Source organism: Hypanus sabinus, chromosome 15, assembly GCF_030144855.1.
Source record: "Hypanus sabinus isolate sHypSab1 chromosome 15, sHypSab1.hap1, whole genome shotgun sequence".
NCBI classification, from domain to species: domain Eukaryota; kingdom Metazoa; phylum Chordata; class Chondrichthyes; order Myliobatiformes; family Dasyatidae; genus Hypanus; species Hypanus sabinus.
Window position 1 is genome coordinate 44,722,701 of NC_082720.1, and position 22,741 is coordinate 44,745,441.

The window sequence follows — 22,741 nt, forward strand, 5'->3', positions numbered from 1 at the left end:
TGCAAGGGTGACAGGTGAGTCATCAAATACGCTTCAGCAAAATGGCTGCTTTCTTTCCCTGCTATTTTAGGCAAAAGTGCAGTCTTGATGTATAGGTATTTGGAATCCATATTTCAAATATCCAGTGTGGACACAGGGAAATGAGGTAGGTAGGTGAGCTCCAAACAAACTATTTGTATCTAAGCAGGACAAAAGGGAAAGAAATAGTTTAAGTTTGGTAACATTTTTAGAAAGAGGTGTCTTATGATATTGCAGGCATTGAAAGGAATGCTGAGCTGAGAAGTGGCGGATGGAGTTCAGTGGGGAAATTTGTGTTCAGTAGCTGTGAGGTAATGTTGCAGCTCTATACAACTGATTAGATCACATGTGGCATAAGCATTCAGTTCTGGTTGCTTCATAGAAAGGATGTGAAAACTTTAGAGGGGGCAGAGATTTACCTGGATGTTGCTGGGATTTGAGTGCATGTCTTGTAAGGAAAGGTTGAATGAGTTTAGGGCTTTTCTCCTGGGAGAAAGAGGATGAGAGATAAATTGATAGAGGTGTATAAGATGCTGAGGTATATAGTCAGTGGCAAGGGCTAATACAAGAGGGTATAATATTAAGGTGATTGAAAAGTATGGGTGGGTGACACCAGAGGTTTATTGTGATAAATGCATAGAGAATACTGCCAGGGGTGGTGGTAGGGACATGTAAGAGACTTCCAGAATGGCACATAGAAGAAAGAAAATGGATTGATCTTTGAATAGGTTAAAAGGTCCATACAACTTCGTGGGCAATTTCCAGTTGGTTGCAAATACAGCTGCCACTGGTTGCTCAGTGCGTTTTGGCTGTTGTACCTAAAATGTGTGTTCTGCCAGTGAAAGCGATAACTTCAGCTGTCTCTCGCTCTCCAGCGCTTTTCTTAACGTTCTTTGAGCTTCCCGATTGATCCTGCACCCGAAACAAAAGGATGTTTTGCTTTACAAGTTTTGGCGTTTTTAAATTTTAAAAATGAAGCCAAATAAGTTTAAACCTGATCCTTAGCAGAGGGGAAAATGCAGTTTATTTATTCTATGTGGAAAGTGTGAATAAACGAGTCCGTATATCTCCCAAAATGCTCGCACCGGGAAGCAAAAAGTTGGCAGGTCGCTGATAGACGAGTTGCCGTGGAGACGGGGAATGGCGGAAAGCTCTGCGGAACTATGGGTGCAGTGGGAAGGCAAATCCGACCTCTTTCGGTGACGGCTGGCTCTGCAATGGCGGCACGGGGAGGTAGGGCCTGCTGCGGCCTGATACGTGGGCGTGTTGAGGAGGGGTTCCCTCGGCTCTTGCCCCTATTTTCAAACGTGCTATTCCGCCCGGGTGGTCGGCCAGGCTTCGAGAAAGCTTAAGGTGTTGCCTACTGTGAGAAAGCATGGTTGGATCGCTGTGTCCGACTGCTGCAGGATGAAGCCTTCCCCACGCAGGCAACGTCACTCTTGTCCTGAGGCCATTAACTTGGAGTTTCATAAGATGTGGATTTAAATATGTAGAATTGCGATCAAATGATCCGAACCTGGGGAAAATGAATGTACATTTAATTTTAATTTGTTGCAATACAATTTGAAAGCTGGCGTTGGGGGGTGGGGGGAATTATTTGTATGAAAGCGAAGCTTCTAAAGCCATCTTTTTCGGTATTGTCATTCCTAAACCAGATTAAGTAGTGCCTCCGAACTAATATTTTTAAGTAAATAATATTCATTAAAATTCACGATGAAACAAATATTTGCAATCCATTTACCCACCTTGTATCGAAAACTTGTAATAAATTTGATATACTTATAGTTGCATCGAATTTCTAGTTCCAATCCCTGTTGCAAAACAATACTCATCATCTGATTTGTTTCAACTGTATGATTTGCTGTAAAGTTCTGTGCATTTAATGTGAGAAATCAACTCTATGCAACTTGCTCTAGGACAGGGGTTCCCAACCTGGGGTGCGGGATGAAATTTTCAGGGCGTGCAACAAAGCGTGGCTTGTGTCCTTGAGTCACGAGTCATCACTCAGCCAGCTGCCAGTGTGCCTTGAGAAGTGGTAGTAACGTTTGTCCCAAGCACACTCCATTTTCCCGCTGCCCGAGTCGAGAGAGATGTAAACTCACTCCAGTCTCCCGCTGACCGAGTCAGCGTTGAGGATTCTCATTACTGTTACCTGGGAAGTTACACCTCAGAGTTGAGGAGTCTCATCAATGTTAGCTAGAAGGTTACATCTCAGATTTAAATATCATCTTATAATGCCAAAATCTTTATATATCCCAAATCAACCATCGAGTAACGACCTTGTGTTAAAACCAAACCGGCAGACAGTAGGTAAATTATTCAATTATAAAATTTTTAAAAGCCGCATTTTGATTAAAAAGCAGCTGAAGTCTTTCATTCGTATTTGTCTCATTGCATTAAAGTTTTTGAGTTTCAAAGGTTTTTTTCTTGAATTGTGTTAGTTGAGGAGGTATCATGGTTAGCACCAAGGACTTTGAATCGTGTGATGGGAGTTCATATCTCCTGTAGTCATTGGAAATAGGTGTGTAAATTCAGTAGAGAGTAGCCTAATAAGTCGTGTCGTGTCCCCGTAGCATTTCCACCTGATGATTTATCTTAGTGTAACCACAGATATATCGTAATAGAATATTCGAAAGTGTATTTCTCATGATACTTCGATATAGGCGTGTCTGGTTGCGTAAATTGGGCATCCCTGACTTAGTCAGATAGTTTTTCTTATATTAGCTCATATTTTTCTCTTTACCCTTAACCCTTCATCATGTCAAAAAGAAGGAAATGGAATGATGACTATGTGTGCTTTGGTTTCACTTGCACAACAGGAAATGATGGCTTCCAAAAACCCCAGTGCATACTTTGTAGCGTTGTGTTTTCCAACTCAAATCTGAAGCCATCCAAGCTTCAAGAGCACTTCAAGAACAGGCATGGTAGAGCTGATATTGAAGGACATGATGTTGGGTCATTGAAAATCAAAAGAGCTTGTTTTGATTCACAAGGAACTCTTCCAAAATTAGGTTTTGTTTCTGTTGAAAAACCACTACTACTTGCTTCATACCAAGTGGCATATAAAGTGGCGAAATCCAAGAAGCCCCATACAATTGCGGAAGAGTGCACTGGAAATAGCAACAATTATCCTGGGCAAAGAAGCAAGAAAAAAATTTGAACAGGTGTCACTATCAAATAATGTCATTCACAACCGAATCAGTGACTTGAGTGAAGATATTTTGGACCAGGTCATCTCAGATGTCAGAGCTAGTCCTCTTAAAATCTCTTATTTAGTTGGATGAGTCAACTGATGTCTCCAGTTGTAGTCAACTCATCACATTAGTGAGGTATGTCAATGATGGTGCTGTGAAGGAAGATTTCCTGTTTTGTAAAGATCTGAAAACAAACGCAACTGCAAAGGATGTGATCCAGCTGGTGAAAGACTTCTTTGCCAAACATGATTTAGATATCAAAGTCATTGGTTCTGTGTGCACTGACGGGGCACCTGCAGTAGTTGGAAATAAATCTGGCTTTTCTGCATTGATGAAAAAGGAGATTCCAGACTTGCAAGTTACCCATTGTTTTCTTCATCGGCATGCTTTGGCATCAAAAACATTGCCTCCAAATTTGAAGAAAGTTCTTGATACTTGTGTGAAGATCATCAACTGGATCAGGGGGTGTGCTTTGAACCATCGCATCTTCAAAACATTTTGTGAGGATCTGGAAAGTGAGCATTCACTTTTGTTTTTCCACACAGAAGTCCGTTGGTTGTCACGAGGACAAGCTTTAACCCGCTTCTTTGAATTGTGGGAAGAAATCAGAGTTTTTCTGGAGGAGCGTGAATGCGATCTGGTTGGGGCAATGGAATCACAGGAATTTGCCCAAATGCTGGCGTACTTAGTTGACTCTGATGTTGGTGTCTGAAAAGAGGATGCTGTCCAAATTGCATGCCATCTTGGCCAATGACTCCCATCCACTCCATAAAGTACTGGTTAGGTACAGGAGTACATTCAACCAGAGACTCATTCCACTGAAATGTAACACTGAGTGTCATAGGAAGTCATTCCTACCTGTGGCCATCAAACTTTACAACTCCTCCCTAGGAGTGTCAGACACCCTGAGCCAATATGCTGGTCCTGGACTATTTCCACTGAACATGAATAACTTATTATTTAATTATTTATGGTTTTATATTGCTGTATTTCTTCACTATTCTTGGTTGGTGCAGCTGTAACGAAACCCAGTTTCCCTCAGGATCAATAAAGTATGTCTGTCTGACATTTTCACTTGTATGAATGACCTGAGTGTTTCTTTTCAAGGAAAAGGGAGAAACATGTTGAAGACTTGTGAAAAGTTGAATGCCTTCAAAGAAAAGTTATGTCTTTGGCGTCGAAGGATGGAAAGAGGCAGTCTCTCAAATTTTCCTTCACTAGAGATGTTTGATGATGCTGGATCCATACTCCTGTGTGTGAAGAAATTGTGGCTCATTTGGAAATGCTGTCAGAATCATTTGATGGATATTTTGCTGCTGGAGACCTGACGATTTCAGAAGAATGGATCATGAATCCATATTCCTACAATTTGGAGAAAATGTCAGATGATGAAGAGCTGAAGAAAGATCTTATTGATTTGCGGACAAATAGAGCTCTTGAAATGCAATTTGAAAGCAAGACTTTGGAGGAGTTTTGATGTGCAGCACTGGATATGTTCCCAAGACTTGGTGGAAAAGCACTCCATGTCCTCATTCCATTTGCAACAGCATGCTTTTGTGAATCTGGATTCAGTTCTCTTTTGTCAATCAAGACAAAATCTAGGAATTGCCTGAATCCACAGGCAGACCTGCGGATCACAATCAGCAAGAAAGTTCCACATTTTGACAAAATCATGAATGAGAAGCAGAAGCAAAGAAGCCATTGAATTTTATGTTCACAATTGGGATTGATTTTATTGCTTACAATTTCTTCTGAATAAATTAGAATCTAATTGCTCAATTTATATTTGCATTTTATGCACTGTGTTAAAAGCTTATTTTTAAAATTCAATTTGTTCACCCACAGTATTGTATGTGGTTCAATTTGTGGATCAAAAATTAGACTTCATCTTCAAATGTGATATTACTTTTGTGGGGGGGTGCGAACATTAATCAAACATTTCCTAGGAGTGTGGGGCATAGAAAAGGTTGGGAACCACTGCTCTAGGTTTGTATTGTTATGCAATGTTCTTTTGCAATTAACAGATGTTTTCCATTTGCAGTGATGACCTTAACTAAAATATTGTAGAATAGTATTTATTTCATAATCTGCAAATGAATCAAAACTATTTTTAATTATCTGAACCAATGTTAAATTTAAGTTCCCTTACTGTGATATTTTTCCAATTGTAGCTCGCTGGGCAATAATTCCATATGGACTAACCATTGGAGTAATGGTTAGTGGCTATTTTCTGTATCATCTGATCAAAAGTAGATTAATGAAGAACAGAAGAGTGAACCCAGCAATTGATAAATACATTCTTGAGGTAGTTCACAACTTTGATGTAGAAGATTTGGATATTAAAACATGCTTCTGCAGGTGTTGGAGATCAAATAAGGTCAGTGATTTCTGATGCTTAAGCTCCAGCAAAAGTGCATAATAAATGATAGAGTAGTGTTCAGTGTTGACAGTTTTACAGAACGGTACACACTGCAAAGGATTATTTGGTCCACAATATCTTTTTGCCTACATTTGATTTTGTTAACTTTATAAGTAATCTACAACACTACTAAAAGTTTTCTGTTAGTGAACAGCTTGGACTATTGTGTTTATTATTCAGGTGTTCTTGAAATTGTGAAGACTGTTAGTAATTTCACTAACTTTGATTGAAACAATATGAGGAGTTTGGCCTTATCCATTCAGTTTGTGTTTTTTAAGGTATCTATGTAAATATAAGACTATTATCCTTTTTCTTAAAAAAACAAGCAGTAGTTTAAAGACAGAGCATTGATGAAACTGTGCACGTGGATTGTGATGCTCTGTTTACCCGTCACAGCAGCGGTCATACTAGGATAATAAAAACATAATTATTTTAAAAAGTGCTTTTGGCTGCTTGACTTTTTTTAACCTTTTAACCTTTCCTGCAACTAAACTAGTTTTCTATTTTATGAAAATGGGAAAAGGCCATTAAAAAAAAATATTCAGAATAGCCCATAATATTTCTGATTGTGTCTTTAAATTGAGACTGTGAAGTTCATTATATTTTCTGTTAGTTGTTTTCCTCATTTCATCAACATTCGATAAACATTTTCATGAACAGAATGTTTTAAAAATCAGAATCGGGTTTATTTTCACTGGCATATGACGTGAAATTTGTTAACTTAGCAGCAGCAATTCATTGCTGCAGTTCATAATCTAGCAGAGAGAAAAAATAAAAGTAGCAATAAACAAACAAGTAAATCGATTTTGTATATTGAATAGATTTTTAAAAAGTGTAAAAACAGAAGTACTGTATAATTTTTTTTAAAGTGAGGTAGTGTCCAAAGATTCATTGTGCTTTTAGGAATCGGATGGCGGAGAAGAAGAAACTGTTCCTGAATCACTGAGTGTGTGCTTTCAGGCTTCTGTGCCTCTTTCCTGATGATAACAGTGAGAAAAGGGCATGCCCTGGGTGCTGGAGGTCCTTAATAATGGACGCTGCCTTTCTAAGACACTGCTCCCTAAAGATGTCCTAGGTACTTTGTAGGCTAGTACACAAGATGGAGCTGACTAGATTTACAACCACCTTCAGCTTCTTTTGGTCCTGTGCAGTACCCCCTCCATACCAGACAGTGATGCAGCCTGTCAGAATGCTGTCCACGGTACAGCTGTAGAAGTTTTTGAGTGTATTTGTTGACATGCCAAATCTCTTCAAACTCCTAATAAAGTATAGCCACTGTCTTGCCTAATATTAATAAATAACTCCTGAAGTCTGTTAAAGATTTATGGATAGTTTTCACTTGTCCTGTATTTTGAATTCAGCCTGAACTTAACCCAAGTTGGGTAAACCAGCTGAGGATACAGAGCAGTTTTTTTACAATTTTACAAAATATAACAAAGCTGTGCAAATGTTACAAATAAGTATAGACCTTAGAAATAATATGACATAAATATTTTGAAATTCACAAATTTATAAGATAGAAAATGTTATGAACTGTTATTCATGAATATAACCCCTCTACCTTACCATAAAAGCAGTGGTGTAGGGGGATCCACGCTGGCCTTTTAGGCGAGTGGTTCATGGTTCAAATCCGGCTGGCTCCTTGAACGTTTTCCATGCTGGGTTGAGCGTTGAACCAGCTATTTGGCCTCAAAGAAGCAGCATGGAAAGCTACAATGACTTTACCATAGGGTACTGCACTGTACCTTCAAGTGTTAACTGTAACCCATTATCTATATTTACATTAAACTTGCAGTTCCATTATTAGTTGGCACGGTAGTCTTTCCTACATGTTTTTTATATTGCAAAAATCACACCTGTGACAACTTGCTGTACATTTCCCCTTGATTGTATTATCTAATTAACTTCTGAGTTTTTTTTTTACAATGAATCTGATCATTTATGTTTTTGACACTGACAATGGAGCTTAAGTAACAACAGGCACCATTGAGCAGTAGTGTGACTCAATAAGATTCCAATTGAAGGATGTGCTTCAATACTGATTTTAACATTTCACTGGGATTCCACCCATGCCCGTCTTCAGGGATTATTTGTTTCTTATATGTACAATAAAATATGCTTTTGTGATTGGTGAATCTTTCATAACCCCGACTAGCTGTTCATGTAAAAGTAAAATACAGTATCTGAACCACGTTATGTAGCAAACTAAATGTTCTTTTAATCCACCCATGTAAATATCTGTTTAATGAAGTTCATGCACCAAGTCTTACAGGTCTAAATGAAGTAGAGCAAAATAAGCTTAGTTTACAGTATTACGTTATCCATAATGAGGTGCTCTATTTTGGTAAGAATAATCAAAATAGGACATGCATGGTAAATGGTAGAGCATTGAAGAATGCAGTAGAATAGAGTGACCTAGGAATAATGGTGCGGAGTTCCCTGAAGGTGGAATCTCATGTGGATAGGGTGGTGAAGAAAGCTTCTGGTATGCTGGCTTTTATAAATCAGAGCATTGTATAGGAGTTGGGATGTAATGTTAAAATTGTACAAGGCATTGGTGAAGCCAAATTTGGAGTATTGTGTACAGTTCTGGTCACCAAATTATAGGAAAGATGTCAACAAAATGGAGAGAGTATGGAGAAGATTTACTAGAATGTTACCTGGGTTTCAGCACCTAAGTTACAGAGAAAGGTTGAACCAGTTAGGTCTTTATTCTTTGGAGCGTAGAAGGTTGAGGGGGGACTTGATATAGGTTTTTTCAATTATGAGGGGGATAGATAGAGTTGACGTTGATGGGCTTTTTTCATTGAGAGTAGGGGAGATTCAAACAAGAGGACGAGAGTTAGGGGGCAAAAGTTTAGGGGTAACACGAGGGGGAATTTCTTTACTTGGAAAGTGGTAGCTGTGTGGAAGGAGCTTCCAGTAGAAGTGGTAGAGGCAGGTTTGATATTGTCATTTAAAGTAAAATTGGATACGTATATGGACAGGAAAGGAATGGAGGGTTATGGGCTGAGTGCAGGTCGGTGGGACTAGGTGACAGTAAGCGTTTGGCATGGACTAGGAGGGCCAACATGGCCTGTTTCCATGCTGTAATTGTTTTATGGTTATATAATACTGCAATTTCCTTCAATAACCAAGTAGGTCCTGTGCTGCATTTACCATTTATGATAAAATGCCAGGGATCAATGTCTCTCAGAATCTGTGTTGGTGTAGCATTCTTCACCAGTGTGGTGTGACATGTATTAGTGGCTTAGATATGAACATAGGAGGTCTGATTGGAAAGTTTGCAGATAGCATGAAAACTGATCTTGTGGATAGCGAGCAACATCATCTCAGATAAAAAGATAGGCAGTGTTGGCAGGTGGAACTTAATCCTGACAAGGACAAGGTGAAGCATTGTGGAAGTCAGGTGGGACATGTTCAACAAAGGGTATAGCATCAAGGGTTATTGATGAACAAAGACCTTTGGGTTTACGTCCAGGCTTCCCGGAAAGTGGCAACACAAGTAGATACACTTTTTTCACAGTTCTGTGCCATGCTTGTCTTTGGTTGCAGTATTATATTACAACTTTACAGACTGGTGCTTTGCTGTCACTATAGAAAGGATGTGGTTTCCCTAATGAAAATGTAAAAGGGGTTCACAAGGATGTTGTCCAGATTCAAGGACTTTAGTTATAAGAAGTAATTTGATACGCTATGTCTGTATTCCTGAATGAAAGAAAGCCAAAGGCTGATATAATGTAAATGGCATATATAGGGTTCATTCAATTTTTCCTAGTGTAAATTGTGTTGAAAACATTAGGCCATTCACTCAAAGTGAGAAAAAGTTCTAAGGGAGATTTAATTTTTTTTCATCTAAGGCAGAGTGGTTAACATCTGGAGCTTGTTGCCAGAGGAGATGACAGAATGAGACATTATCATTACAGTTCAGAGATATTTAGACGGGCAGTTAAATAAGAATAGACACAATGATGGCACAGGATTAGTGTAGAACAAAATGGTCGGCATGGACTTGAAGAGCCACAAGCCTGTTTATGTGCTGGACAAGTAATTGACTTTATTGATACAAAATGGCTTATAGCAGGACTCAGTACTGATTCCTTTTCAGTTCTACCATCTGGTACCAACATTGTTCCCAATTTTGTACAGTATAAGGAACTTAATGCAAAATTATGTCAGCAGGCTCTGTTGTCTTCTGCACAACACTTACTACATTTTTCCCATTCCTAGCACAAAAACCTTACCTTTTGTATTGTTAAACAGTGATTGGAGACTATTAAGATTTTTCTTGCTGATTGCAAGGGTACTTCTCTAGTCCACCATATTGAATTGAATTGACATTGTTACTTACATCCTTCATATACATGAGGAGTAACAAAAACTTTACATCTCTATCTAAATGTGCAACTTATAGTAATTTTTATTAAATAGTGTGTACCACAGTACAGTCAATACAACAGAAATACAGTTGTGTCAGCATGAATTAATCTGATGGTCTGGTGGAAGAAGCTATCCCAGAGCCTGTTGGTCCTGGCTTTTATGCTGCGGTACCATTTCCTGGATGTTAGCAGCTGGAACAGTTTGTGGTTGGGGTGATTCAGGTCCCCAATGATCTTTCGGGCCTATTTACACACCTGCTTTTGTAAATGTCCTGAGTAGTGGTGAATTCACACCTACAGGTGCGCTGGGCTGTCTGCACCACTCTGCAGGGTCCTGCGATTGAGGGAAGTACAGTTCCCATCCCAGGCAATATTTCAGCTGGTCAGGATGCTCTCAATTGTGCCCCTGTAGAAAGTTCTTAGGATTTGGGGGGCCCATAACAAACTACTTCAACTGTCTGAGGTGCTGTGTGCTTTTTTTACCACACAGCCAGTATGTACAGACCACGTGAGATCCTCAATGATGTTTATGCTGAGGAACTTAAAGCTGTTCACCCTCTCGACCCTAGATCCATTGATGTCAATAGGGGTTAGCCTGCTTCCATTCCTCCTGTAGTCCACAACCAGCTCCCCTGTTTTTGTGATATTGAGGGAGAGGTTGTTTTCTTGACACCACCCTGTCAGCCTGATGACTTCGTTTCTGAAGGCTACCTCATTATTATTTGAGATTAGGCCAATCAATGTAGTATCATCAGCAAATTTAATTAGCTGATTGGAGCTATGGTGGTGACACAGTCATGGGTGTACAGAGAGTAAGCGAGGGGGCTTAGGACACAGCCCTGAGGGGCAGAGGTGAGGGAGCCCACTCTTAACACCTTTCAGCGATCTGACAGGAAATCCAGGATCCAGCTACACAAGGCAGGGTGAAGGCCGAGGTCTCTGAGCTTCTTGTCGAACCTGGAGGGAATTATGGTGCTGAGGCTGAACTGTAGTCCAAGAGCAGCATTCTCACATAAGCATCCTTCCCCAGATGTGTAAGGATGGTGTGTAGAGCTGTGGCTATTACGATCAGTTGTGTTGGTAGACAAATTATAAGGGATCCAGTGTGTATAGAACAGGGCTCCATGGAAGTAACTAAAAGACTTTCTTAAGCTCATCACCCCTACTGGGGCATAGGCTACCAGCAGCAACTTGCTAGAGCTCTCTGTCCATGGCCGAAACTTAATTGGCCCTGTAGCTTCCACTTTCACCACATGACCTTGAATGTCTTCTAGGTGAAGATCCTTCATCTTTCAGGGATGAGATCTTTGGAGCTTTTATTGGCAATTTGGTAGCTCTGTGTTTTTTACAGCATGGGGTTGCTAGCCCCATGCTCAACTCTCCTGTTTTTGCAGTAGTGTTTGGGACTGACCATGATGGAGTTGATTGAATGACTCTGGATTCACAATATCCAGAGTTGTCACAATACTGGTTGTCTCACCCACATACACTAACTACATGCACTGTGACAGGCTGCATCACTGTTTGGTATTGGGATAGGTGGAGCTGTTGCTCAGGACCGCCGAAAAAAAGGCAACAGAAAGTTGTGAAGTTAGTCAACTCCATCCTGGGTGCTCTGTAGTATCCAAGTCATTGTCAACATGTGGTGCCTCAGAAAGGTGGCTGTCCATTATTAAGGACCCCTATCACCCAGGGCATGCCCTCTTCTCATTGTTAACATCAGGAAGGAAGTACAGAAGCATGAAGGCACACACTTCATGATTCAGGAACAGCTTCTTCCCCTCTGCCATTAGATTCCTAAATGGACATTGAATCCATGAGCACTACCTCAATTTTTATATATATAAAAATCTGGTTCTGCACTATTCTTAATATAACTATTTATATACATATACGTATTGTAATTTATTTCTATATTTGCATGTATTCCATTGTACTGCTGCTGCTAAGTTAACAAATTTCAGGACACATCTGGTGATAATAAACCGGATTCTGAATTCTCCACAGCTTCACGAGGTTACATATTCTGCAAAACACACAAGGAAAATTTTGTCTGTCATGACTACTTTTGCTGTTGTGTGATGACGTAGGCCTTTGTTACGCAATGGGTCCAATTCCTTTTTCAGATAAGCATATGCTCCAATTATACTTTTTGACCCTTTTGGATCCTGTTCAGTTTATAGTTGGCGGGAGAACTGGAACAAGCTGTAAATTGCTATCTGTTCTCAGTTTATTCCTTTACAAACCGACTTTTGTTCTGTAGCCAGCCAGCCTCGAGATAATCTGGTTACAAACTTAAACAGCTCTAATGTATATTCATATTAAGCTGAGTTCCATTTGAGAGTGAACAATTTCAGGTTCCTGGTTATCATTATCACTGAGGATCTAAACTGTTCCCAACCAACGTTCCCTCTAAGGTGTGCATGCACTCATCTTTTGTTACTGACGCACAAAGGAAATACAACTGTACACAAAAGGTTACCACTCTCTATCTTGTTGGCATGTTAAGTGTATTTCACGATCTTACACAATCATGTTTCCTTTTCCGTTTTCTGATGCAGACGGTGTACACAACATGGAGTTTGTGATGATTTGTCTGCGGACTTTAGAACTGGCTTATTTATACTGTTCTTATTGAAGAAATTATTCAGTGCGAACATGTCCTTGTCTCTGGGCAAAAAAATTTGCACAGCACAGGATTTTTGCACACGCTGGTCATTACAAATTAGAGGGAACATTGGTCCCAACATATCAATGCATCTATAAAGAAGGCAAGATGGTGGCTATATTTCTTTAGGAATTTAAGTAAATTTGGTTTGTCACCTAAAACGCTCAAACTTCTACTGTGGACAGCATTCTGACAAGCTGTTTCTCTGTCTGGTATGGGGGTGGGGATACTGAATTGATAGAAAGAAGCTACAGAAAGTTGTAAAATTAGTCATCTCTATCCTGGATACTAGCTTCCATGGTATCTAAGGCATCTTCAAGGAGCACTGCCTCAGAAAGGTGGCATCTATTACTAAGGACCCTCATCACCCAGGACATTCCCTCTTTGTAACTGTCAGGAAAGAGGTACAGAAGACTGAAGGCACATACTCAGCAATTCAGGGGCAGCTTCTTCCCCTCTGCCATCCAATTCCTAAATGTCCATTAAACACATGAACACAGCTCTTTATATACATATATACTTACTGTATATTTATTTTCTATATTTAACATGCATTGTAGCGCTGCCGTTAACAAATTTCACGACGTGTCAGTGATATTAAATCTGATTCTGATTCTAATTGACATTTTATGAGACAAAAGCTGTTCATCACTCTAATTGAACCAAAACCTTTTATTTCCCCAAAAGAGTTCCAGGACTGGAAAATTAAAATGGCAAACATTATGACTAACTTTTTAAAGAAAGAAACATTCTAGGAAAGGCAGCATTTAAGATTACCTTCAATTTATGTCAAGCAGATTCACCTGTACATTGTGTCATGATTTTAAATAGATCACCTCTTCTGTATCCACAAGCTTGGCACTATCCACAATATTGTTAATGCTGTTGCAAGTTGTCTTGGGATAGCCCAGCCAGCACTGCTCCATTTAAATTAGTGTCAGTTTTCTGATCTAAACCTTGTATCAAAATTAACATTTCTGAATAAGAAAAATGATCTTCTGTATCACCTTGTATGAAGGTTTGCTGATCTCTTGCAGTTTTCCTTACTTATACAGGTGTATTAGTTCAATGTAAGGTGAGACTTTGGGATATCCTGCAGTTTATTGAATTGCTTTTGTCTGCTTTATCAGGCTCTTACTCTTCAATCAACACTGCACATTTTTTTTCCATTCACCATCCACAGTTTCCTCTTCTAGTCTTTCCACCCTGTGTCTAAAATATTTTTTCCCCATTACGGTCTCTGGATTAGCACAAATTGTGCCTCTTTATAACTTACAATTTGTAGTTCATTCTTTTCCTTGTGTGGTGAATGGCCAGCACACAAACCAAATTCCTTTCCTTACGCTTCAGCACCTGATAATTTCCCTTAAATCACTGCTCCTTGTTTATTTTCTTTCATCATTAACTGGTTCAGATCATTTTCCAGTCTGATGTCGTAGAGCTACTAAATAGTTATTCTGTCTTTGTTTCTCCAACTATTTTATTTCCTTCCATCAATCTTGCTAAAATTACATCCTTCTCCTGCAACCCATCATCCTTTCAGGCAATTTTACATGTTTTTCCTCGGGTTCCAGCAGAAACTATTTTGTTCCGTAGTACATAGCAATAGCTAATCATGCCTTACCCATTTTGATTTTTTTTAGCCACAGGAATTTCCTTCCATTTCTCAGCTGTGATAGCTGCAATGATGCCCGCTATTCCTCAGATTGAATTTATCACTCAAATATAGCTGGACCCAATCTTCCTTGCTTCCTCTGTCATGTATCGTGTTGGCCATCAAATCTGTTGGTGGTGATCTCGTATGCCTATTCTGAGTTTGGCCTAAACCTGGCAAGGTGGTATAAAACTAATCAAGTACACAGACCAGTGAAAAGATGATAAAAGCTAAGCAAACATTACAAATGATATGGCTGAAGATAATAAATCAATGTGCTCTGAGAATCATCTGATCTTGAATGCTAACATGGTCTTTACAACTTAAACAGCTTTAACCCTACCAACAATTGATCAACAGCTTGCCTGTCCACAGTTCCATTGAAGGTTCATCAAATGGGGCTGAAACTTGAGCCTATCGACATCAAGAAAGATTAATGGACTGGACTTAACCCAGGTGATGAAATTTCAAGAGTTAGCAGACACACTGGCTCTCTTGGTTTATCATGCAGTAGTGTACAGCATTTGGTGACCTTACTGCAGAACTATGCTGCAGTCTGTGGCTCATTCTCTCTATTTTCTCAATATATGTGTTCTTCATATATCAATTTATTCATCTCAGTGATGATCAAAGCTTTTCAACCATATCCACAATATTGCCAGTTGTTTCTCTACATTCACTGTCCAGACTACAATGTCAAGATTTAGGTGACTGACATTCCATTTACAATTTGATGACTTATAACCATATTATCTTCTAATCCTTTTGTGATGCTGCTGCCTCTTACCTTTTGATCACAATGCTTCATCCTATATTTCTTACTATTCTTGGTCATTTTAGTTATTGTCAGATCAAGTAGAATTCTCCCAGCTTCATCATTCATTGCCTAACTTTAACAAACAACTTTTTTATCCATCAAAAGTCCATAAATTTGAAATGTGCCCAAAATTTGAATGTACGTTTTACCAGGAAATAAATGCTTCCAGTGTTTCTTTTACACTCCTTAGCAAGTTAGAAGATATAAATTTTGTCTGAAATGTGGTAATTTGATCTTAAATCTCCTGTCTCCTGCTCTCCAGTTTTTGTCTTAATTGTCTTTGTTTGATTTGTTTTTAATTACATCCTCTTTTATAATTAACTGAGCTTGAACTTTTTGAGATCTTCCATGTCACTTGCACCAGTGTTAGTGATTAATGCAATTAAGGTAAAGAAGTTTGAGTACGTTCAAAGTGAATATATTATCAAAGTATATATGTCACCATGTACACCCTTGAGGTTTATTTTCTTGCAGGTATTCACATTAAATATAAGAAACACAATAGAATTAATTAAAGACCTCTCCCAGCAGAATGGGAAAACAATCAACAATATGCAAAAGACAATGAACTGCAAATACAAAAAGAAAAATAAGAAATAATAATAAATAAATAAGCAATCAATATCGAGAATATGAGATGAAGTGTCCTTGACTGTGAGTCCTTAAGTCGTGGGAACAATTCAGTGAAGGGGCAAGTAAAGTTGATTAAATTTATCCCCTCTGGTTCACAAGCCTGATAGTTGAGGGTTAATAACTGTTCCTGAACCTGGTGGTGTGTGTCCTGAGGCTCTTGTACCTTCCTGGAGGCAGCAGTAAGAAGAGAGCATGGCCTGCAAGGTGGGTTCCTTGAAGGTGGATGCTGCTTCCCATGTAGAAGTACTCAGTAGTGGGAGGGCTTTACCCAGGATGAACTGGGCTGTGTCCATAACTTTTTGTAGCCCTTTCTGTTCAAGAGCATTTGTATTTCTATACCAGGCCTTGATGCAACAGTCAATATACTCTAGCACACATCTATAGAAGTGTTTCAAAGTTCCAGATGACATGTTGAATCTTTGCAAACTTCTTTAAAACAAAATGCTGAGCTACTGCCATGCTTTCTTCACAATGGCACTTGTGTGCTAGGTATGAGTTGTGTCATTAGTTATGACACGCTGTAACTTATCCACAGTGATACTTACACAAGAAAGCTGAGCAGCTGTTCATCCTGTAGAAATTGATTTTTGTCAACTTAGTCCTATGATGATAAGCACTTAAAATATTAGTCCCCAGAGGAAGGTTTGTGATCATTATACTATTCAGTTGCTTGTTTGGCTTAAAAGTAACTGATGACTTATAGGACCATCATTGATGTCGTAAATAACAGGCTGAAGATAAAAGTGAGAAAATCTGAGATCTCCTGTCTACTAATAGTATATTAATATTTACAGTTATATATGCTGATTGTAACTAGTGAATAAATAAATCTATAGTCATCTCTAAGTTCTAAGATTGTAATGTATCAAGAGTCAGATAAACTTTTATAGGTTTGGATTTTGCAGTATTAAAATGGCATTTCCAGGAATTGCCAAGTAAATTTCTGGAGTCCGCACATGTACAATTAAACGTAAATCTCCAGACACTGCTGTTAATTTGAACATGTCTTTCTATAGACTTTATTGTTGGTCTTTGGAGATTGAACCTGCAGAGAGATCATAGTAATGGCTTTAAATGAGGCCGATTACACACTATTATCCTAATAAAAGCTGATGAAAAGTTTGACTCTCATTTTGTCAGGAGCAATTGAGTTTTTAATGGTGTAGTCAGTCATATTTACTGCTCTGATGCTGATAAATTAGGTTTACAAATGTGGAGGCTGAAGCCTTTGTAAGTAAGTTAATACTACAAATTTGATTAATAAAATTATTTTAATCTCTCCCATTAGATCCTTGTTATTAATCTTACTTCCTTTCCTAGTTTTATTTTGTTACTTTTTTTTATATTTAACATTTTCTTGCTAATTTTTTAGTTTTACTGAATTGAACCAGCTGCACAAAGACTTGCTATAGGCACTGGGTATTTTGATTTGACTGATTCACTGCTTGACACCCACCCAACCCCACCACCCCCATCCCACAAAGCCTTATTGAGCTTAAAGGTACACCAAGAAATTGATTAATTATTTTCAACTTTGTGCAGTTAAAATGATTCATCCACAACATTAAACCATTATGGATGTTACATGTACTGAAGAAATTTACAAAGACTTCGTAGTAGTTTCTCTCAACCCAGTCTGTATTGCTTAGAAGAATAAGGGCAGCAAACACAGACAGTACTGCTTGGAACTTCTACCTTCACGTGCGCTGCTCCATAACTCTGGAGCTTCCTTAGGAACAACTTCAGTACAATGACTGGAGCAGTTCAGGACAGCAACTTACCTTTCTCTGCAATAAGGCCTATTAGCAATACCAACATCCTGCTTCTTCAATATTAAATCAATAATCAAATGATCAAAAATTAATCTGTTCACTTAAGATGATTGATTCTCTAGCTATTATTATTAAACATGATAGGATTCTGAATACTGTTACACCTGTCCTCTGTCCAGGATCTAACTTAGCTATGATATTAATTTCTTTATTAGCATATATTTTAATGTAACCTTTATAAAATATTACTGTTGTCTCTCATTATTGATATAAAATATTATTGTTTCTACAAGTTACTTTTCTAATGGCATCTGAAATATCTTAAATTGACTTCACAAAATCATTATAATTGTACAGTTGTCATAAAGACATTAGCAATTATGTTATAGTAACAAGCTTAATTAATGAATAAATAATGTGATTGCAACAAAAACAATGTGATGACTAATTTTTTTATATATGTACTTACCCATTGAGTTCTAAATAAGATAGGTACAGACTGGAACCAAGACTTTCCAACAAGGAGAGTAAAGGATTAGTAAGAAAGTACAATATGTCATGCTTGTGCTCTTGATAGTTGAGTATGAGGATTGGCACAGGCTTGCTAAATTGATCTGTGATGATGGAAAAAACGCAGCAACTTTTTTTGAAGATACTTTCATTATCCTTTACATGTCTGCAATACCTTAACATTAAGGTCTGTGAAGCTTAACTAATCATGGCTAGTTTGAGCGTTGGAAAAATATATGCATGAGTTAATCTTGACTAATGATCTGTGATTTTATATTTTGCAGTTCCCTTACTGTGATGGTTCTCATAGGAAACATAATTCAATAGCCAGAGATAACGTTGGACCTTTGATCATAACAAAAATGTTTGGGTCAGAGCATACTCTGTTTCTCCAGCACTAAAGTGGAAAATATTTGAGTCTGGTTCAATGCACATGAAGTTTTATATTTCACAAATTAATGTAGTGTAATTTTTGACTTTTCAAAGTTTAATGGTTATTTTGAAAATAAACTTTTGTTGAATGATCTATCTGTTAATCTTAGCTACTTCATTTAAAGAAAATTCACTCAGATTTCGAACAGCTTGCCATTTTAGGAGTGCTGAAGAATATTTTGCATTCTTAGTGTTATTGTTTTTTAAATATAATTTTTGGCATAGTTATCCAAGGATGAATAAAATTATAAAACTATAAGACATAGGAGCAGAATTAGGCCATTTGGCCCATCAAGTCTGCTCTGCCATTCCATCATGGTTGATTTTACTATCCCTCTCAACCCTATTCTGAGGCTGTGCCTTCCGGTCCTAGACTCATCCACTATAGGAAATATCCTGTCTACGTCCACTCTATCTAGGCCTTTCAGTATTTGATAGGTTTCATTGAGGTCCCCCCCCCCATTCTTCTATGCTGTAGTGAGTACAGACCCAGGCCAACAAAATCTTCCCATATATTAACCTTTTCATTTATGGAATCACTCCTGTGAACCACCTCTGGCCCACTCCAATGCCAGCACATCTTTTCTTAGATAAGGAGACCAAAAGTGCTAACAACACTCCAACTGTAGTATGACCAGTGTCTTACATCCTTGCTCTTACACTTTAATCTTCTCAAAATGAATGAGAACATTACATTTGCTTTCCTTACCACTGACTCAACCTGCAAGTTAACCTGTAGGGAATCTTGCAAGGACTCGAAAGACCCTTTACACCTCTGACTTTTGAATTTCCATTCAGAAAATAGTTCACACCTTTATTCCTTCTACCAAAGTGCATGTCCATACACTTCCCTACAATATATTCCTTCTGCCCAATCTCTCTAAATCTTTCTGTCACAAAGCCATCAACTCTGTCCTCCAAATCATTGACATACAATGTGAAAAGAAGTGGTCCCAACACCAACCGCTATGGAGCACCAGTAGTCACTGCAGTCAACCAGAAAAAGCCCCTTTTATTTTCACTCTTTGCTTCCTGCCAGACAGCCAATCTTCTGTCCATACTAATATCTTTCCTGGGCTCTTATTGTTATGTTTTATAACTCCAAATATAACATCTAACTGAATGAAAAACAGAGCTGGGAATAAATGTTTCTGCTTACTTTTAATAAGGTGTGGTGACTTAATGTGTATGTCAATTCACAGACTTTTACATACAGTATAACCCATAATGAATTATGTAAACAAAAAACGCTTAATCAGAAATATATTTACAATATTACTCAAATATTAAATACACAGCACTCCTCCCTGCTTAGCTATAAACTCCAACTCAATATAGATGTAAAGAGGGTTTCTTCTTTTTGTTAACTAGCAGGAATGCTAATTTACTGATAACGAGAATGGTATTCCTTTGTAAACCAAATGGGGATTAATGTTCTTTCTTCTGAGTCTGTAAGCTTTTGTTGACGGGCTTTTGGGCAGATCGGCGCGAGGGGGTCGAGAGAGAGGACGCAATGCTGTAAGCTGGGCGAGGATCAGACCCCAAAGGGGGGTCCGAAGCCGGGAGGTACTCTGAGGAGGGGGGATGAAGCTAGATGTGCTTGGTTGACCACTCGGAGGGTCCTGAGCTGCGAGTCGAGGAGTTCGGAGGGGATCGAATGGTGGCCAGAAGACTTCAGAAATTGAGCTCCAACGGTTGTGCACGAAGTGGTTTGGACTTTGATAAGTTTGGCGCCTGTTCTTTATTTTTTTTCTCTTCATATATACTGTATCGTTATTAATCACTTAGTTATAGTAACCTTTATAAATTGTACTCATTTAATCGCATATGGTGTACTGTCTGTTTTTGGGCGAGGCAGGGACATCACACAGCATCCACACCAGCTGATTATCCAGTTTGGCAGGGCCAAAGGCTGCTCCCCCTAGACAAGAACGAGCTGAGCGAGCCTGAGGCAACCCAGGGGGTTACATAGAATACATCTCATCTCAAATATGTAACCTATTGCTCTCTATCATCTCTCTCTTTTATTTATACACACAGTAGACTATATGTTACAATTACTGGACAGACATCCATAGATCCACAGCATAGTAACTTTTAAGTTGTCCTATTCAGGCCTAAAGATTTAATTGCTGTGGAGGATTTCTTACTCTTGTGGAATAACATCTTTCCTGACTGGGGAGGGGGGAGGTGGAGTCACTCTGCTTGGTAGGAGAGTCCTATGACAGTGAAACACTCAGGTTCTAGGGATTCCTCTGTGTTGTTTAGGAGTTGATTCTGGGCCACAGGAAGTGCTCCTCACTGCTCTGGACACCACTCTTCTCTAACAATTGACTGCTTTCCTCAACTGATCTTTGCATTATCTCCAGATGACATTAGACACAATCTGAACTGTGTAGGAGAGTGGCCCAGTACTGTCATTTATCTTTCCAAGCACCCACTTTTGATCATCTCTATAATCCCTTGCTAGCATTGCTTGTCCAGGAATGAAACATCAAACCACCTTGTTTGTGGAGCTATCAAATTGTCTCGGCTGTTCGTCCTGCATACTACTTCTGAGATAAGGTTTGAGGAGATCCGAGTGTGAGCGCAAGGGATTTTGTTGGTTGTAGAGTGCACTGCACTGTGTTATGCAAGGAGGAAATTGGCAAGCTTCTGATTCACTGGTAGTGTGGTGTGTTCAATTGACATTGCTAAAAGTGTGTTCTTTAGACTCTGGACAAACCTTTCAGCCAAGCCATTTATATTTGGATGGAGCAATGCAGATGTAATATGTTTTACTCTATTCATTTTCAGGAATGACTGAAATGTTCAGCAACAAACTGTGGTCAGTTGTCACTGACTAAATGTTTTGGAACACCAGTCTTTGACAAGAGGGCTCTCAACACATCAACACTGTGCAAGGCTGTAGTGGAACTATTGGGAACACTTCTGGCCACTTCATAGCCGCATCCACTACTTCTAGTTCAGGTACTGGACTGGATGGTGAGGTTGTATAGGGTGAGGTCAAATTTGGTGTATTATATGCAGTTTTGATCACCCAATTACGGGAAGGATATTAATAAGGTTGAAAGTGTGCAGAGAAGGTTTACAAGGATGTTGCCAGGACTTGAGAAACTGAGTTACAGAGAAAGGTTGAATAGGTTGGGACTTTATTCCCTGGAGTGTAGAAGAATGAGAGGAGACTTGATAGAGGTATTTAAAGTTATGATGAGAATAGATAGAGTGAATGTAAGCAGGCTTTTTCTACTGAGGCTAGGGGAGAAAAAAACCCCAGAGGACATGGGTTAAGGATGAAGGGGGAAAAGTTTAAAGGGGACATGGGTGGGGGGGGGGGCTTATTCATACAGAGAGTGGTGGGAGTGTGGAATGAGCTGGCAGATGAAGTGATAAATGTGGGCTTGTGGTGACCCATTTCCTGGCGCATCCGAACCGACTCACAATTAGATAGCCTACGGGGGTTTGCAAGCACAGAGCTTTGGAGCCTCTGCGCCATGGGGGGCCGGTTGAGGGAGGCTTAAAAGTGAGGCTGAAGTTTTCGAATAAAGTTTTTTTCCTTCGACTGCAGTTACCGACGCCGTGTCGTAATTTTAGCGCTGCGTGTAGCACACCGCTACAGGCTCACTTTTAACATTTAAGAGAAACTTGGACAGATACAATGGATGAGAGGTGTATGGAGGGATGTGGTCCAGGTGCCGGTCAGTGGGACTAGGCAGAAAAATGGTTCAGCACAGCCAAGAAGGGCCAAAAGGCCTGTTTCTGTGCTGTAATGTTCTATGTTAATGGCCTGGCAAAATCCACATGAATCTTCTGCCAGAAATGGAGAGGCACTGGTCTTAGCATCTTCTGAACATGCTGGCATCCCAAACAGTACATTGCAAGCTGTTTGTTCTGCTGATCTTTCCAAGGCCACCAGACAAAGCTCTGGGGAAACGCTTTCACTTTGCCCATGACTAGTTGGCCGGCATGTTGCTCCTTCAACTCTCAGTCTCAGCTTGAATTGTACAATTCACAATCCCCCACATAAGGCAATCTCTGTCAAGGGCAAGTTCATCCTGGCCCTGGTAAAAACTGATCTGGATTTTATGCTGCACGTTCTAGTGGCTCAACAGTGTGGGGTCTTTCCTGGTTTCCCTTTGAATCATCTCTGCCATAATAGAGAGACTTCCGATTTGCATTAGGGATAATACATCAAGAGGAGAGTCCTCTTTTGTACATTTTCAGGTATTTCTTTTTCTAAAGGTA

The 22,741-nt window shown here is 39.2% G+C and overlaps 1 protein-coding gene across 2 annotated transcripts; it reads left to right on the plus strand.

The window, feature by feature from the left end:
- The first annotated feature begins 203 nt into the window (after positions 1-203).
- Positions 204-18,590, plus strand: LOC132405459 (CDGSH iron-sulfur domain-containing protein 1-like). 2 transcript variants are annotated; one of them, XM_059990285.1, is made up of 3 exons: positions 204-1,251; positions 5,384-5,427; positions 18,349-18,590. In XM_059990285.1, the coding sequence occupies exons 1-3, from the start codon at positions 1,182-1,184 to the stop codon at positions 18,463-18,465; spliced, it is 231 nt and encodes a 76-aa protein (XP_059846268.1). In that variant the 5' UTR covers positions 204-1,181; the 3' UTR covers positions 18,466-18,590. The 2 variants fall into 2 exon arrangements, with proteins under 2 accessions (XP_059846268.1, XP_059846267.1); XM_059990284.1 differs by having other exon boundaries at positions 1,040-1,251; positions 5,384-5,589.
- Positions 18,591-22,741: the final 4,151 nt, after the last annotated feature.